This window comes from Equus asinus, chromosome 30 (assembly GCF_041296235.1).
Source record: "Equus asinus isolate D_3611 breed Donkey chromosome 30, EquAss-T2T_v2, whole genome shotgun sequence".
NCBI lineage: Eukaryota > Metazoa > Chordata > Mammalia > Perissodactyla > Equidae > Equus > Equus asinus.
This window is the reverse complement of record NC_091819.1, coordinates 20187208-20204392: the sequence shown is the minus strand read 5'-3', so window position 1 is coordinate 20204392 and position 17185 is coordinate 20187208. Positions and strand designations below refer to the sequence as shown.

At 42.2% G+C, this 17185-nt stretch overlaps 1 protein-coding gene across 11 annotated transcripts in view; it reads right to left on the bottom strand.

Moving 5' to 3' along the window:
* Window positions 1-4116: 4116 nt before the first annotated feature.
* DISP1 (dispatched RND transporter family member 1) overlaps window positions 4117-17185 on the bottom strand; it is a 204150-nt gene continuing 191081 nt past the window's right edge. For all 11 annotated transcript variants that reach the window (XM_014838729.3, XM_044762988.2, XM_014838721.3 and 8 more), the window contains 2 exons: window positions 15449-15546; window positions 4117-7754 (listed from right to left, as the gene is read on the bottom strand). In XM_014838729.3, the coding sequence (XP_014694215.1) occupies window positions 4140-7754; window positions 15449-15546 (3713 nt within the window). In that variant the 3' untranslated portion in view covers window positions 4117-4139. The remainder of the gene's footprint in view (window positions 7755-15448; window positions 15547-17185) is intronic.

Below are 17185 nucleotides of genomic sequence, written 5' to 3'. Positions count from 1 at the left end.
CACAGCGCCATTAATAATAAGCACAAAGTCAAGAAGAGTATCCATTTTAGGTGTCAGGTGAGAATGGTGGAGGTGTTGACTGGTATTTCAAATTTTGGCTGAAATCCCCTGAGAAGAGGACACGTGGTCTACAAGTTCCTCTTAACAACTTGGGCCACTGACCTATCTTCCTACTCAAAATTAAGTGTATGGTTCTCAAGTTTACCTGAAAGAAAACTCATGAAGAACGTCCAGGCTAGGAAGAGCCCTTTCTTGTACTGTGACTTCTGAATGAAGAACATCATTGCTTTATTCTATGCTCCTTCCTAAAGCTTAAAACAGCACTTTCACGTCCCAAATCTCAGGAAGGCACTTATGTGCCACAGATGCCCATCAGGCTCCTCTGAGTTAGTACACTGTGTCCTGGTCGGCACTTGTGCTGTCAGGTTCATGCTGTGACTGATGGATCAGGGGAGTTGATAGAAACTGTGTTGATCCTGGTTACCCAATGAGTGTTCTTGAGTGCACATGCTGTGGTTTCTAAAGCTAACGGAACAAGAAATAACGCTTTTTTTTTTCATGAGAAATCCAAAATTAGGGCAGTTAAAACATTGTTAAGAACAAAAGGCACAAGATTCTACTAATCAATCATGAATATTCATTAGTTTTTTCTACATATTTAATGCAAAGATATGAAACTTCTGAGTGTACAAAATCAAACGTTAATGAAAGTGGTAGTTTTACAAAAAACATTGTAGTTTAATATAACAATAATTGGAGATAAATGAACTAAATGCCAGCAAACATTTTGGAAAGATCCACTATGGTATAAAGGGTATTTGAACACAATAGTTCCTTCTGCATTAAGAAAAAAATCCTCTCATGATTCAACAAATTTCTATTTTTCATGGATATGTCTGAATCTTATGAAAGAAAACCCGAGTCTTTGGATTCTTCATTTTTTCCTTCTAAAATAACTCTCGTCATTAAAGAGAAAAGACACAGCTGTTTTCAAAGTCATGGTTTCCTCATATTTCATTCAGAAACTGTCCTAACTGCTGGTGGAAAGACGGTTTCCATGTGAGACAATGGGAGTCAGGAACATTTCCTAATCTTCTGTAAGCCCACACTCCTAAAACTACTCTTCAGATCACCCGATGCAAAAGTTTTAAAGTTTAGAATGATGAAGGCTGGGGCATAGATTATTGTAATGAAATTTAATATCATAACAGCTTAGCAAAACTTTAAAGAAGATTGTTTTAGGAGGATGTGCATTTCACAGCAATTACACACAAGAAATGAATACACACAGATGAAGCTGTGTAGTTTATTTTAAACAATACAGCCTTTCCACGTGAAAAACTTTGTGCTCTTGGCCTGTCTCACTTTTCAATCAAGTAGGGATTTAAAAAGTGACCTTGCAGGGGAGAAGTCAGGAAGAAATCTGGTAACATGGACTCCAACCTCAAAGGGATGCTCTGTTGTAGTAACAGGATGCAAATCCTTCCCATAAGTAAATACCCTCCAATATTTCACAGTGAAAAGGCTCTTTTCCCCATACATAATTTAACCTCTTATTTGCTTTGCAATTCTTTAGGAGAGGACAGCGGATGAAATTTCTTTGTGAAACAGAACTAGAAATAGTGATCTTTTGCCGCTCAGTAACAGGGAATTAAAAAAAAAAAAGCTTTTCAGTCCCAGCTAACAAATTCTTTAAAAAATTCCTGTGTGAAAAATATAGTCAACTCAAAGTCCAAAGTCTGTAGCTGAAATCAATGTGAAAAGGGTTTACTGCCACCTTCAAGGTTCAGGGTGCTGAGCAGAGCGGGGGAGACAGGCCCCTCCAGCTCCTGGAGCCACAGGCGGTAGGGATGACCAGCAGCAAGACTGAGGCCCCAGTCTTGACTGAGGGAGAAGACAGAGGACATCTCTCCTCCCGCTAAGTTCCTTTCACTCCAGTTCTTATTTTCTAAATTTCACGACACTTAGTTCACATGAAAGTCTTTTAGGTCAGACTCTCTGTAAAGAAGTCTGTGTCTCCGGTAGTCCTTAAATTAAATCTGTGTCCATGCCCAGCAAAAATAATGTTTCAGGTCACTAAATTTTCACTAGCCACTTTGTGGCTACAGATTATAGAAGAAAAATAAAGAGTCTAGCGCTGGTCCTTGCGTGAGTCCTGTTTTCAAGCGTTCTCTTCTCCTCCCCACTTCGTCGGATTTACCTAACAGAATCAAGTGCAGTGGGAACGGACACAGAGTTTTGAATTTCAGTGTAAAAAACCTCACTGGCTTGAAGAGGCAGCTTAGCAGCAACACATGTGAGGGACCAGTGGGTTTAGTTCCCTCTAAGCTGCACGAGAGTTGGCTGGAAAGTTTGAGTCAGAAGTTACTTCTACCTCTAAGTGAACTAACAGGAGAACCACCCAGTCTCCCTGGGCTGGTCCTCCTTCCGGTGCTGCATCCGAGTCTGTTTGGGGATACTACACTTGGGCTGGGAGTTGGACAACCTGACTTATCCAGAAGAGACCATAATTGCTCAATCAGTGTTTTAATGGCTTAGAACCCGGTGAAGGGAAGAACAATTGAGTGAACTAGGCATGTGAGTGGGAGGACATGACTGCCGTTTCAAATATCTTTAGGGATGCCATGTGGCGGAAAGATCAGAGATGTTTGTTTTCACTTCCGAGAACAGAATGAGGGCCAATCGGGAGAAAAACTACAGGACACCAGATTTGGGTTCAACCGAGGTAGTCACGTAGTGAGTTCCTTGTCACTGAAGTAATTAAGCCAAAGCTGGAAAGCCGCTTAACAGAACCTTGGTTTCCTGCAGGTGGGTTGGAGTCAGTGAACCGTAAGGTCCCTTCCAACTCTTGACAGCTTTTTCAGGCCCGAGAATAATATGCAGATCTAATTTGGAAAACTATTCTTAGAAAATAGCTAATATAACTTTTGGAAAGAACAATGTATTTAGAAATATTTCCACCAGTTTTCTTCAGACGACCAAACTAGAGGCCGAATCCCAGAAGGAAGGAGAATGCAGTGGAATTCTCCCCGTACGGGGCCGGAATGCACACAGTATCAGATGACACCCCATGAGGAGGGCTGTGTCATCTGAAGCATTACCCAGAAAACGTGCTCCAACAGCTCAATCACTGTAGACTGATCTAACACAAGACCCACGTGTCATTTAAGATGCTGCCTGAAGGCTCAGCGTTTCCAGGTGTTAGTTGCACAATAAAATCATCCTTGCACATCTTGAGACCCTGTCTAACACAGGAGAAAGCAGCTGTCTGAACATGTCCCTTAGGGCAGAGATGAAAGTGAAACTTCATAGAACAAGTTCCCCTACCCTGCAGGCTTCAGGGGGTTAGGACTCATCTGACCTAGATCTATCTTTGTCTACAAGCAGCTTATCCTAAGAAGTGTAGTGCTATTCCGGAGGATCACATCTCTTCGTTTGTGCTCCTCCTTCTGCGGCACTAACATAATTGTCGCCTGACACGAGGTGATGCCCATGACTCCTGGGTTAATAGATGTAATAACTGAACAACTGTCACTTTGGCTAATGTGGAAAAAGATACCAATGTGGATATAAATGTCATTGGCTTCATGTGACATCTACTCATGCAGACAGGTGGAATGCACTGTTAAAATTCACGGCAATTAATTTTTAAATGAGGCCTCACCAAAAATGTAAATGTTAATGTTTCATTCCTGGATCCCAACTGAAATGGCTCTATTAAAATCAACATTTACATTAAGCAATCAAGTCTTGATTACTGATGACCAAATGCACCAGAATAGGGATATCAGGAAAATATGATTGCCTGGGAGAATGGAAACTTCTAGGTAATTCAAACTCTGATTCTCTGACTCATTGCTATGGGAAGGTAGAGAGAGAGATGATTATTTTCCAAGCTGGGTATAAATATAAAATACAACTGTACTTTTTGAAAATATAAAATCCAAATACCAGCCAATACCCATTAGATAAGTGAGTTTTCTGAGTGTTCATATGGAAAATATAAATATTCCATGATTTTTAACAAAGTGAAACATCCTTCCTCCTGTATTTTTGGGCTCCTGTTCTAAACTTTTTGATTTTACTTCCATTTCAAAGGAATGATCGAGGCACTGGTTCTGAATTTAAGACTATATTTATTAAAGTGTTTTTATTAACAAACTTTCACCAGAAAGTTCCGAGTGTGTCAATACAGCAGGCACATTGGCTTCAAGGTTTGGCATTTGGCAGTCCACAGAATTGCACTTGACTCTCACAATTCTGCCACAACTTTGTGGATTGTTCGGGCAGGACCTGTAACCAGCCTTCCCCATTAAATGGTTAAATAAAAATTTTGGTTCGTTCTGATTGCAATGTTCTGAGTTCACAGTGACATCAGTCTGAGCCGGGCTCGGCTCTCCTTCCCTTTCTGTCTGGTCGCTCTGATTCTCCACACTGGAGTCCTGGTTTGCGGCCGCTCCACTGCCCTCCATATTTCCGATGTCTCTACTTTTACAGAGTCCCCTTTGGTTATTTTCAGGATCACAACACGCTGTTTGTAAACATCCGGCACTTCTGCAGACAAATGGTGATGGCTCTGCCACCTTTGGAAGATGCTCTTCTATGCTCTGAAGACTGTGTACGCTGGTCTTACCAATTTTTTCTTGGGCCTGGATGTGCTGCACCGGGTGGAGGAAAAGACTCCTAGGCAGAGAATTCTGCATTCCGGGTGGTTTCCCTCTGCCCTGTAGGCAGGGACAGTGGTGGATGTGTGGGATGGGATGCGCGAAGCCCTCGGGGGCTTGGTGCGCAGCCTTCAGAGGCGTCAGGCCATTTTGGAGGTGCACAAAGCTGCTGGCAGTAGGAGCACATTGGTGGCACAAGCAGTCACCCATCTGCTGGCAGGCGTGGGCGCCATATTTCAAATGTTTGTAGGCATTTGGGCAGCTACATCTCTGATTCAGAGAGAAGAGGTGACACATGGTGTGCTGTTCGAGAGAGGGCTGGAACAAGGCAGCGCTAGCTTCGTTTTTGGTGCTTTTGCTGAGTTCACTGTTGTACGCTGCACGCACGGGCATCCCTACGTTCTTTGCCTGGCTATTGAAGAATTCAGAGCAGATGTGGGTCTCTTCATAAGAGGGCTTCTCAGAGGTGGTACAGCTGTGGGATGCCAGAGGTTCTAATTCATAAAACTCATGCTCCATTTCAGATTTTTGGCCCCTGGGATCTAAATGATAAGCATTCATGGTATGTGTTTTGTTTTGTCCCTTGTCACCAGGACTTGTAGACAAGGCATGAGAGAAGGCACTGCACTGGAGTTTTTTAGGTAAAGGAATCTGACCACAGGTACCCTGTGGCCCAAGGCACCGGCACATGCACTGGAAGAAGAAGGTGGCAAAAGCCCAGCTGACACACATGATGAGCATCATGAAGGTGCCCAGCTGGGTGTAAGCCAGAACCGTGGAGGGCATCATCATGGCCCCGGCCACGAAGGTGGTCAGTGCGGCCATGGCAATGGCAGAGCCCATGCGACTCAAAGAGAAGATCACCTTTCCTTCCCGGTCAGCATCTGGGGCCAAGCGGTAAGCGACCCCATAATGGACGGCGAAGTCTACAGACAAGCCAACCGCAACCGAAATGGTGACAGACTCCAAAACGTTGAGCTCCCAGCCCAGCAGGACGAGAGAACCAACAGTGACAAATATTGTTCCGGCTATTGAAATGATGGCGTAAAGGCTTATGATGATGTTCCAAGTGGTGAGCAGCATGACACTAAACGCAACAGCAACCGAGAGCCCCATGGCAATGAGGGTGCCATCGGAGAGGCTATCCTGCAGGTCATAGAACTCGAGATTGCTGACAAACCAGCCGTTGCTGAGGCCCTCAGGCGCAGAACTGAGCTCACTGGAAATCCATGAGTCCACCTCTTTATAAAACTGATGCATCTTTTCATAAGCCAGTGTGAAGAGGTAGGTACTCTGGAACTCCAGCACCACTGCCCTGATAGTATCATTGATATCAAACCTGGGCCCTGGGGTTTTGCTATCCAAATGGTACCCCGTACTCCTTTCCAGCTCCATGATGGCTCTCTTGATGCACAGTTCAAAAATCTCTTGCTTATAGGGGAAGCTCCAGTGGCTGCAGCACGGGTACAGGGCAGGCTCATCACAGTCCTGGTTTTCCATCCACTGCTTGAACGTCTCAATGAAGCAGCTGGTGAAGTCCTGTTCATCGGTCTGGTAAAAAAAGGTTTGGTTTCTCAGTTTTTGACAGAAGTGCAAAATCCAGACCTGGGAAGCTGGGCTAGCAATGTTGAAACTGCTGTCTAAGGTCAACTTCCCTTTACTCTTGGGGTTGAGTGGATTGCCATTGTCTTCGGGGGACACACCCCAGATCACTGTGATGGGCATGTGGAGCTCCTCTCCATGGTGGACACGCTCAAACATGAAAAGCTTTTTGTACTCAGCATCGTAACGTTCAAAAGGGTGAGACGACCTGAACACCTGGAACTCGGATAACTCCAATGAGGGCAGTTTCATCTTTGGATTTATGCACACGATGTAGGCCCCCCCTACAGTTAAGGCAAGGAACCAGAACAGCCAAAGGTAGCGAAACTTAATGACGATGCATGGCAACACTTTTTCAAAAAAAATTCGAGACGCTTCTGAAATGGCAAAAAGTACTTTGTGGCACTTCTGGCAAGCCACTGTCCAGCAGCTTTTGTTGTCGTATATTTGCTGCTGCGGCTTTTTGAAGCAACTGAATATATTGAGAAGATATCGCTCATGCAGCACAACTACTGCTGGAAGCCATGTGACCATTAAAACATAATTCACCAAAATAGCTGTGCCCGCATAAACCCCAAAGCATCTGATGGCTGTAATGTTGCTAACGTAGTTAGCATAAAAGGCAGCGGCTGTCGTGAAACTGGTGACGAACATGGAGAGGGCGGCGTGCTGCAAGGTGATGCTCACGGTTTCCGAAGTTCCTGCATGAGGCTTGTCAAATTTGGTGTAGTTCCAAACGTCACACAGGACAAAAGCATCATCCGCTCCAATTCCAACCAAAATAATGAGTGCAGTGAGGTTCATAAATGGAAAGAATTCAAAGTTAAATACTATGCGATAGAGAAAATAGGAAACAATCAAGGAACTGATGATTGCAAACATTGTCATAAGAGTGATGAACATGGACTTGGTGTAGACGCACATGACTAAAAGGACGATGGCAATGGCTATGGCAGGATACACAGTATCCATGAGAAGGTAATCCTGAAACAAACTGTGTTTGATCCCAAACTCAATCCCGGTGACGGTGGTGACACCGTCAGAAGAGTTCCAGTTTTCAAAGTTGTCCAGGTAAATGTTCATCATGCTCTCCCCTTTCTCAGTGGGAGAGAAGAGCATGCTGTACTTGAGCGCCGGCATGGCGTAGCCGGCTGCCTTTGGGGTCATAAAGTCTTTGTCCACCAGGTAATGGAGGATCTGGTACACGGCGTTGTACTTGGTACACTTGCGCGGCACGTTGGTGCACTTGAGCTGGTCCTTTCTTCTGGCCGCCATGTCCCAGCAGTCTGGCTCCAGAGTGCCATTTTGGTAGTGTTTGGCGCAGGTCCGAAGCAGCTTCAAGGTGTGAGAAACATCTCGCTCGACGATCTTCTGGCAGGATGACCTGTTGTTCAGAATAGCGATGTAGTTCCCCAGGGTCCAGCTGGGGCAGCAGGAAGCGGCCGTGGTCCTCTGGCAGAGATCGCCAAACTGGGGGTGAGACCTGATCTGCGGAGACACAGACACGTGGAAGGCCTGCCGTTTAAAATCGGTCAGCAAAGGGTCTGAATTAAGTGGCCTTGAGGGACAGGGAAAGTTACAGAAGTTAAATCATCATCCTCTGAAGTTAGGTATCAGTTTGAATACAAAGCGAGGTTCCCCCTCAAAGCTGTCTTACATGGCGGAGTCCTCAGTAGGTTACTTTTCCAACAATAAACTACTGTCAGCGGATAGCACATGAGTGTGAAAGAACTTCAATCAACGCTAGTTTGGTTTCAAAAAGGACACAAAATTAACACCTCTTTGGTAAACAAGCCTTTTCCAAGCCACTTTAAAAGGGAATAAAATGGATAGGCTGTGAGGTTTATGTATGTTCACCTACAGGATTAATTAAGAGAACAATTGCCCAATTGATTTATGAAACACGATTGTGGCTTTGCCTGAAATTTCCGGTAATCAGCATGAAATTTTTGGTGACAAAGGTACTGTGTTTCAATTAATTTAGTTGGAGGCAAAGATGATAGTCTCTAGAAAACTGTCAGTGAATCAAAATGTGACTCTGGTGACACCAGAAGCGCTGATGTCAAAGATGTACGAAAGACATGGCATAAAATTGTTCCTTGAAATATGAGTCGAAAAGGGCAGTGCCTCTAAATTAAAATATTATATAATCTGATTTTAAATAAATATGTATAATTAATAAAATAAATACATAAGCAGGAATTTAATTATTTCTTCCACATCGTTAGAAGTTTATCCAAGTTGGCTAAAGGACTTTTGGGGGAACTTTCTTTTCTGTTTTGGTGAACAGGGTTCTGCTGCATATCAGCAAGTCTGACAATTCTGGATGTAATGTGGACCGTATTTCACTCAGAACACTATTTCTAATAAGGCTTTTCTTCTTATGGCTGTTCTGGTCACAGAAAACTGAAAAATTGTGCCAATGCCAAATCTCGCATTGATAAGATTATACTGAAGCCTGCATAGTTCCATTGCCTTAAAAACGTGTAAATTACGTGAATGGCCCTCTTCCCTGAGGGTGAGAATAAGAAATATCCCTCTCTCGAGCCAGTCCGGAGACTTCTCTTCAGAAGGACTAGAGCTAAGGACAATCCACTCCTATCACCTTCCCTCATCTCTATTTACCAAAGGCTGTTCCAGAGAAGAAAATCCAAAGTCAAGAAGGGTGTGAATATTTTTTTTTCTAATAGGATTAAAACCACCCTCTACCTTTATTAAAGTAGGTTTTATCAATCATGCATTGAAATATCTTCTCAAAGTAGAGGAGAAGTTGGCACAAATCATCTTTTTGAAACAGACTTATCCAAGAACCAAGTTACTCATAACTAACTAAGCCCTGGCCATCGATAGACTTTCCTGGGCCTAACCCTGTGGGGGCGAGGCGTAGATGAACCAAGACTGGCCATGTATCGGGAATTGTTGAAGTTGGGTGGCCTTGCACATGGGCATTATTCTACTAGTCTATTTTTGCACATGTTTGAAAATTTCCATAATAAAAATCTGTGGTTCTTTTTTCAAGATACTCTATTGGGGGTAAAGAAAAATGAGTCAAAAGGGTTATTATTCGAGCGTACTAAAGCAACATTGATTTTAACAAAGGCTTAATTTTTAAGCTCATTTTTAAAGATCAATAATTACTCGATATTTCATAAAATAATATAATTAATATTTAATTGTTTCTAGGTAAAAACATTCACATAGGCTACCTGAGGGGAAAGCGAACCACCTAATAAATAACAGGAAACCCTGGAATAGCATCTCCTTGGTTTTCATGGCAGATAACCACTTTTACCCCAAAAAGAAAGAACATGCAACTCCCTGGGGTCAGCCTGGTAAACTGAAAGAAAGCCAATGCAAGCCCAATGCCTGACAGTTTTCAGATGGAAGAAAATAAATTGTATCCATTATGAAACCCACTATCAGCTGGAACACATTTGTATTTGCTGAAATAACCAAATGTCAAAGATAAAGGAAGTAGGGGTGCCAGCTCAAACGGGGAAAGAAAGCACAGAATTCCGTCCTTGAATAACCTTTTCACGTAATAGCGGGTTTTTTATGTGTATATTTGACCAAAGATTAAAAAGTCGGACATGATAAACACAGAGCAAAGACTACTTTGATGGCTGCTATCAAAAATAAATGCTGGTGAGTCTCTGGAGAGCTGATCCTCAGATTCAAGGGTGGTGCTGGCTGATGGACAGCCTTTGGAAAACAGTTTTGCAAGGATCTTTTGCAGGGTAAGAAACAGGGACAAAGAAAAGACACTGAGACTGGCACTCTTTACCTTGAATTGGATGCCAGTGCCTTGACTCTAAAGGAATGAAGCACAAGGAACTGTCTAGGCTTTCAGAGAGTAAGGCCATATGTTCCCATCCATCCGACTATTCTAAAGAAGAAAGTATTTATTGGACACCTACACGACATGTGTAAGGCGCGGCAGTCCTTGCCCTCAAGCTGCTGAGGGGGAGGCAGGGAAATCAGACAAAAAAAACAATAATTATAATTCAACATGAGAAGGAGCATATTACATGTCAGGGTCCACATGAACCTGCAGAGGGAGTGCCCAAGCCTGTAAGTGTGGTGGGATGGCAGCTCTGACTTAGTCGTTTGCAACTGAGATAGCTAAATACAGAGGCATACATGAGACTGTGCGCTTAAAGAGACTGGCAAGCAGGTACGTCTTCATGCAGAAGGCAACTATATTTTTGCCATATTTTTGGGTGAGGGATTCACAGGAATGCTTTCAAAATCTTTGAAGTTTATAAAAATAAGAACAGAGTTAGTGAGAACAACTTCTTGTAACTCTCATGAAGAACATAGCCCTTTAATTCTAGGTATTCCCAAATTGGCTGTTTTAGGGAGTCATTCTGCTTATGTGGTTATACATGTCTTTGCACCATTCCCTAGTTAGATAGTACCAGGGGTGGAGCTGGCTTAAAATAGGAGGTAAAGGGAGAGGAGAGAAAAAGAAGAAACCAGCAGAGTTTTAAATGATACCTTAACTTTTAAAACTATTGGCCGAGTTGGAGATATGTTGAGAGGCTGAGAAAGGAGTAAAAGGAAGAAAATTAAGCCCTTAATGCCAGGTGCAATCAACTGCTGGACTCTCCTTCCCCACGTGTCCAAGTTCCTCACGTATTAAAAGTTTAAGGGGGGCAGGCCTGGTGGTGCAGTGGTTAAGTTTGCACACTCTGCTTCAGTGGCCCGGGTGTGCTGGTTCAGATCCTGGGCACAGACCTACGCACCGCTTATCAAGCCACGCTGTGGCAGGTGTCCCACGTATAAAATAGAGGAAGATGGGCACAGATGTTAGCTCAGGGCCAATCTTCCTCGGCAAAAAGAGGAGTGGCGGCAGATGTTTGCTCAGGGCTAATCTACCTCAAAAAAAACGTTTAAGGCAGTTCGAGAGGAAAGAAAAAGCAAGACCTCCACAGTCCTCTTTAAAACAACGCATCAGGAAACACATTTCTGGGGTCCTTTAAGTTTCAGGAGGGTTCCAGCTGTCCACAAAAGTTACCCAAGTAAACAGGGTCTTGGGCACCGAATTTCAAATCCCTTTCACAAGCTGATTCCTCTGAGCTCCAAGTTCTACAATGACTGAGAAACAGACTACAGGGTTTTCAGCAGTCAAGATTAGAGAAACACACTTCTGGTTACTAATGACTATCTGCCAGTGTGTTCTGTAGAAGCCAAAGGGCAGAAAAAAGTGATGAAGAAGATCAGGGGAGTCAACTGAGGCTCCTAAAGGACTTTAAAAAAGAGTCTAAGAAAACAAGCATTTCTGTTAGGAGGTGGACAACAGCACCACAAACAGAAGGTATTTACTTTGGAAAGCAAGGCCAGTCTGAATTACAAGTATAAGTGGCATAGGATTTAAATGGAACTGGAGTTGGAACTCAGTGTGCTGTAAACAAAGGCAGGCGACAATGGAAACAACTGGTCTCGTTGAGATATTACACTGATTACCAGACATTTTCTGGAGTCAACCCACCAAGAATTAAGCTCTTCTGCTCTGTATCATTTGGGGTGTGTCCCATTCAACTTGAGTGCTGTTAAGAATCAAGTGCTAAAGTACAATAGCTAGGATTTGAGTGGGGAGAAAAGGGAAAGACTGCCAAGTCACCTTGGGACACAGTTCACTTAAACTATCTAACAGATAAAAATCCTAAAAGGGTCTTGAGCTGGGGGACCTGAAAAAGGTACAGTAATAATCTGAAATCTGAACTGTTAACCAAGAGTTATTATTTAAGGTATCATTGAACATATTATCTCTAAGAGAAAGGTTTATTATTCTGGGTTCATAGCAGAGTTTGAGACTAGAATATAAAGGCATTTGCCATTGGTAAAAACAGTATTTAATTTAACAGGTTAAAATTATAACCATGCTCTTTGAGGTAGAATTTTGGGGCCTTGATTATCTGTTTGTTCATTTGTTGGTGTGGGTCTGCACCTGGCTTGACCATTCATTCAGACACGTGTCTTGGGTCTGTTCCTCAGATTTTCACAAGAGGACCACAATGCTTGTCGTGTTCTTGCAGGGATTACAAACTTGAATTCACAGCTATCCAATCCTTATTACGAGCCCAGTAGAGAAAAATACTCCAGACAAGCAGAGCATATGTATTCCTTTAGATAGTCTAAATTCTGCAAATGCATCAAGTCGAACGATTAGAAAGCTACATATTTAGATTTCATTGCTTTAATCCCTTGTAGCAATGCTTTTGCTATAACATTTTCCTGCTACCAGTCTACCTGAGATAGGGTTTACAAAGCAGCTAAGATTCAATACTGTATCTCTTGTAAACATGCTATTAAGAACTTTGCACGCAACATCACACTTCTTTTATGAAGGCTACGGGGAACAGCGCTCTCCCTAGTAGGAAGGAAAGCTGGGATTCGGAAAAAAAAAGTGTTACCCTATTTATGTGACTTTTGTCACTGACTGTGAATTCTTGTTTGCTCCGGTTGCCAGGGGAGTTAGGGACAAGTTTGTAGCTCACCGCTAGCAAATGTACAGGATTGTGAAATATGCATTATTGTATGTTAAATCTCATGCTTAGCTTTATTATTTTCCGTTCATGTAATTCATTCAACTTATCTTTTCTATATGCTTTTTTGTGAGCTACCTATTGATGCTAATTTTTATCATCTGATATATATGTATAAAATAATATAGTGCTTTCACTTTGACAGCTATAATGGCATAGTACTGCTTATTGGGTTTTGAGTCTCCGAGTCCATTAAGAGTCTAACATGGGGGCCAGCTGGGTGGTATAGTGTTTAAGTTCACGCATTCCGCTTCAGTGGCCCAGGGTTTTGACAGTTCGGATCCTGGGTGCAGACCTATACACTGCTTATCAAGCCATGCTGTGGCAGGCATCCCACATAAAGTAGAGGAAGATGGGCATGGATGTTAGCTCAGGGCCAGTCTTCCTCTGCAAAAAGAGGAGGATTGGGGGTGGATGTTGGCTCAGGGCTAACCTTCCTCAAAAAAAAAAAAAAAAAAAGAGTCTAACATGTACTCATAGAACAAATTGCTTGTTCTTTTTGGTTTTTTGGGATTTTTTGGTGAGGAAGATTGGCCCTGAGCTAACATCTGTTCCAATCTTCCTCTACTTTGTATGTGGGATACCACCACAGCATGGCTGGATCAGCAGAGTGTAGGTTCCTGCCCAGGATCCAAACCCAGGAAACCTGGGCAACCAAAGTGGAGCACACGAACTTAACCACTACACCACCAGGCCGGTCCCTTGATTTAAAAAAAGGGTACTTATTCTATGCCATGATGACTCTGAAGTTCATTTGAGTGGGAAACGGCATATATAGTCAAACAAGACAAAACAAAAATGGCAGGGGGAACCTTCTGCATTATGGAAGCATAAAGCATAGTGGATAAAGGCACTCTGGAACTAGACTTGGCTGCATTCAAATCCTGCATCTGCCACCTGCCACCTGTGTGAACCTTCCTCATCTACAAAATGGGAAAAATAATAGTACTTAATTTATAGCACTGTCATGAGGATTAAATGAAATAATTCATTAAAGTGTTTAGAACATGGCCGGACATGCTCAGTAAACATCAGCTATTAATCAACTGTGTGAGTTCAGTCAGCTGAGAGTCTTCATGGGAGGGAAGGTCTAGAGACCCAGTGCAAAGGCAGAACGATGAGGACTGAGAGGAATAGAGTGCTGTTCTCTTCCAAGGCGTGATTATAAAGTAAGCAGCCTGGCCTAACTTCTCTGAGCTCAGCTCCTCGTCTGTTAAAAGGTGTTATTCCAAGGTCACGGGCCCACTGTGAGAGATATAAGCACCTTGCATAAAGTCTTGCACATAGCAAGAACTCTACCTACTTACCACTTTAGAGTTAACTTTCTACATAAGAAGGGTTGTAACCCATGACAGAGAGAAACACATTCATAGCTTCCGAATAATGAACTGACAGCTGCGAAAGAGAAGAAAATATGGCAAATAAAAATTGACCACTGATTAAGAAACTCTGGTCTATTTAGAGATGGCTTGTGACTTTGGTCGATTTGGAGTTGGACAGAGAAAAGATGGCACCCATAGAAAATCCTGATGACCCAAACAATGGGAGAGTTATTTTAAAAACATGTAAACAGCTTCCAGAATGAAGAATAAAGTCAGGAGACCTGGGAACAACAAACCAGGTGACCTGGATAAGCCACTTAGCTCTTGGAAGGTGCTTAATCAGCACAATGAGACTGTCAGCCTGGGTGACCGCAAGGAGTCTTTGCTACCTCCTATTCCATTAGGAAACCCTGTTGATGGAATAGGTGATTGTACTGGATTGTCAGGCTAGCTCTTAGTGGGGCACGTGATTAGATTTTCAAGTAACGAATTACTTCACATTTTAGAGTTATGCTAAGAATACACTGAGTTCCTTTTCCGCCTGGTTACTGTGCTTGGACAGGTCCATGAGTGACATCAGCAGCACCCAGTTGGAGAAACTGCTTCTGAACACATGAAATTGACAGCTCTTCTAAGCCCAGAGGCTGACTTTACATTTTCTGGTGCTGATATCTTTTTGGTTCTAGAGAAGCCTGAAAGAGGAAATGCTTGTCTTCTTGCATTCTTCTGTCTTCTAAAGCAGCAAGGTGTTTAGAGCTCAGGGCAACCTGGATTGGATTACTCTGGCCATTTACATAGATACTGTATTTATGCCCTTTGATGTCCCCTTTTCCAGGCTGTGACCTAAATTTTCCTTCGAGGTGACTGACCCAAATGACCCACTGACTACCAGAGAGGCAGTCATTTCATTCCATAATTAAGATGCTGACCATTGTCTCGGGGGGAAATGCAGTGAACAATGAAACTAGATTAGGAAAGAGAAAATACAATGAAAGAGGGAAAAAGTCGTAACTATTATCCTGAAAGGAAATATGTAGTGAAATAATACAAAAGACTATCATGGACAGAGAACATGAGTGGAAAGAAAAAGAGTTCTTTATTAAGGAAGATGCTATGCTTTAAAGGTGGAGAAACACAGAGACACTTTGATCCTGGGATCTGAAAGAACGCAAAGCTGGCCTGCTGGTGTTTACTCCTCAGTAGGTGAGCCACTTAAGTACTTTCATCGATCAGACACCAGGGTCAGCAGTAAACAGAGTTTCAAAAATATAACCTTATTTGTGTTAAACATATTTCAGTCTTACTTACATACCCTTGAATTATCTACATTGCACATTGATTTAATTGCAGGTAAATTCCATAACGTCTCCCCTCCAGCTGAAGTAAACACTACTCTGGAATATCGGTCACCTGGAGGTATGAAAAAAGAAAAGAGAAAGGTTTATAAATTATTCATTTATTTCATGAGACTCAGCATTCAGAAACAAATCAAACTGGGAAGCCACAGGGACAATTCATTAGCAGCAGGGAATCCTTTCTTTTGAGAAATTCCAGGAAAAAAATGTGAAAAAAAAAAGCAATGCTATAATATTGCCCTAGCTCAAAGCCTTGGTCTATTCGTTATATCTTAAAAATCACAGGAGTTATATAACAAATCTATTTCTGATCAGACTATAATTAGGAAGAAGAATACACAAGAACTTTCAGCAGGAAATGAATTGAATTTACACAACACACCACCATAATGGTATATAAAATCAAAGAACGATGCACTAGGGATTATCAAGAATGGATTATAAGGATGTACTCTGGCAGCTAACTAGAGAGGAAAGATGGCAGGCGATCAATTTAAAAGCACTAAAGAGTCAACTTATACAAAGCGCTGGCCAGGATCACAGACATATTCCATATCTTGGTTGAGTACATGGTCTCTCTGGTACACCAGAGTCTGGAAAAAATACTTTGAAAATCACATTAATATAAAATACGTTTCTGAATAAGGGAGGTTGTGTGATATACTGGAAAGAGCATGGTCGTTGGAGTTAGAACTGGGTGTAACCAGGTTCTGTCATTTACTAAGCTGGGTGATCTTAGGCAACTAACAGCTCTGAGCCTTGGTTCCTCATCCGTAAAATGGAAACAGCGACACCTAACTCAAATAGATTCGAGAATTAAATGAGACAATGAAAAATAGGTGCCCAGTAAGAAGCTGCTTCCTCAGGCATTAAAAAAACTTATTAGGAACCAACTAAAACAAAGCAGATGAGTTGTACATTATCTAAAATGCCTCATTGTGCTAAGAAAGAAAATCAATTTGCAAATTTATGAATAAAACTTTACTACGTGAGCTGAGCTTTTATTCACGATTGTGAAGTTTTCTTCAATAAACTTTTGTCTTCACCATATGGCTATCATCTTATGTTGGCTGCTTTTGAAGACCAAAATAAGCCTTGTGGAAAATGAAACATCTCATTCTCACAGAGCTGGTAACAGCTTTAGTCAGGCAGAACCTATTAATTATGAGACAAATACTTGGTGTTGACTACCAAAATATAAACAAGACTATATTTCATGAATTTGTTAACGTTCTTCCTGATTCAGATATTAACTAACAGATGTTGGTTAAGCAACATATAGTAACACTTTGAGAGAAATCAACTAGCCAGAACACGCAACTAACTAGAGTTCAACTTTTCTAGAATGTTTTCTAAGAGAAGAGACAGACAAAGAAACTTGCACTGCTTCCTGGGATCAGTCAAAGCTCCTCCCAGATCTCCTACTTTCTCTCTATTACTCTACAGTGAAACAGTGTTCAAAATCAAGACCCTGCGGCTTGGGAAGATCTAGAAACATCAAAGATCTAATCAGGTCCTCTAGTGATCTGATAAGATAGGAAAATATAGATTTTAGAAGGATTTTCAACAACAAAAAAAGCTGAAACCGAAAGAGCTTTAAGGTTAATATTCACTCAATCAGAAATTGTAGTTATCCGCAGCTCCTCGCCCCTAATCACGAGGGCTAATCAAGGACGCACACATGTACGCATACT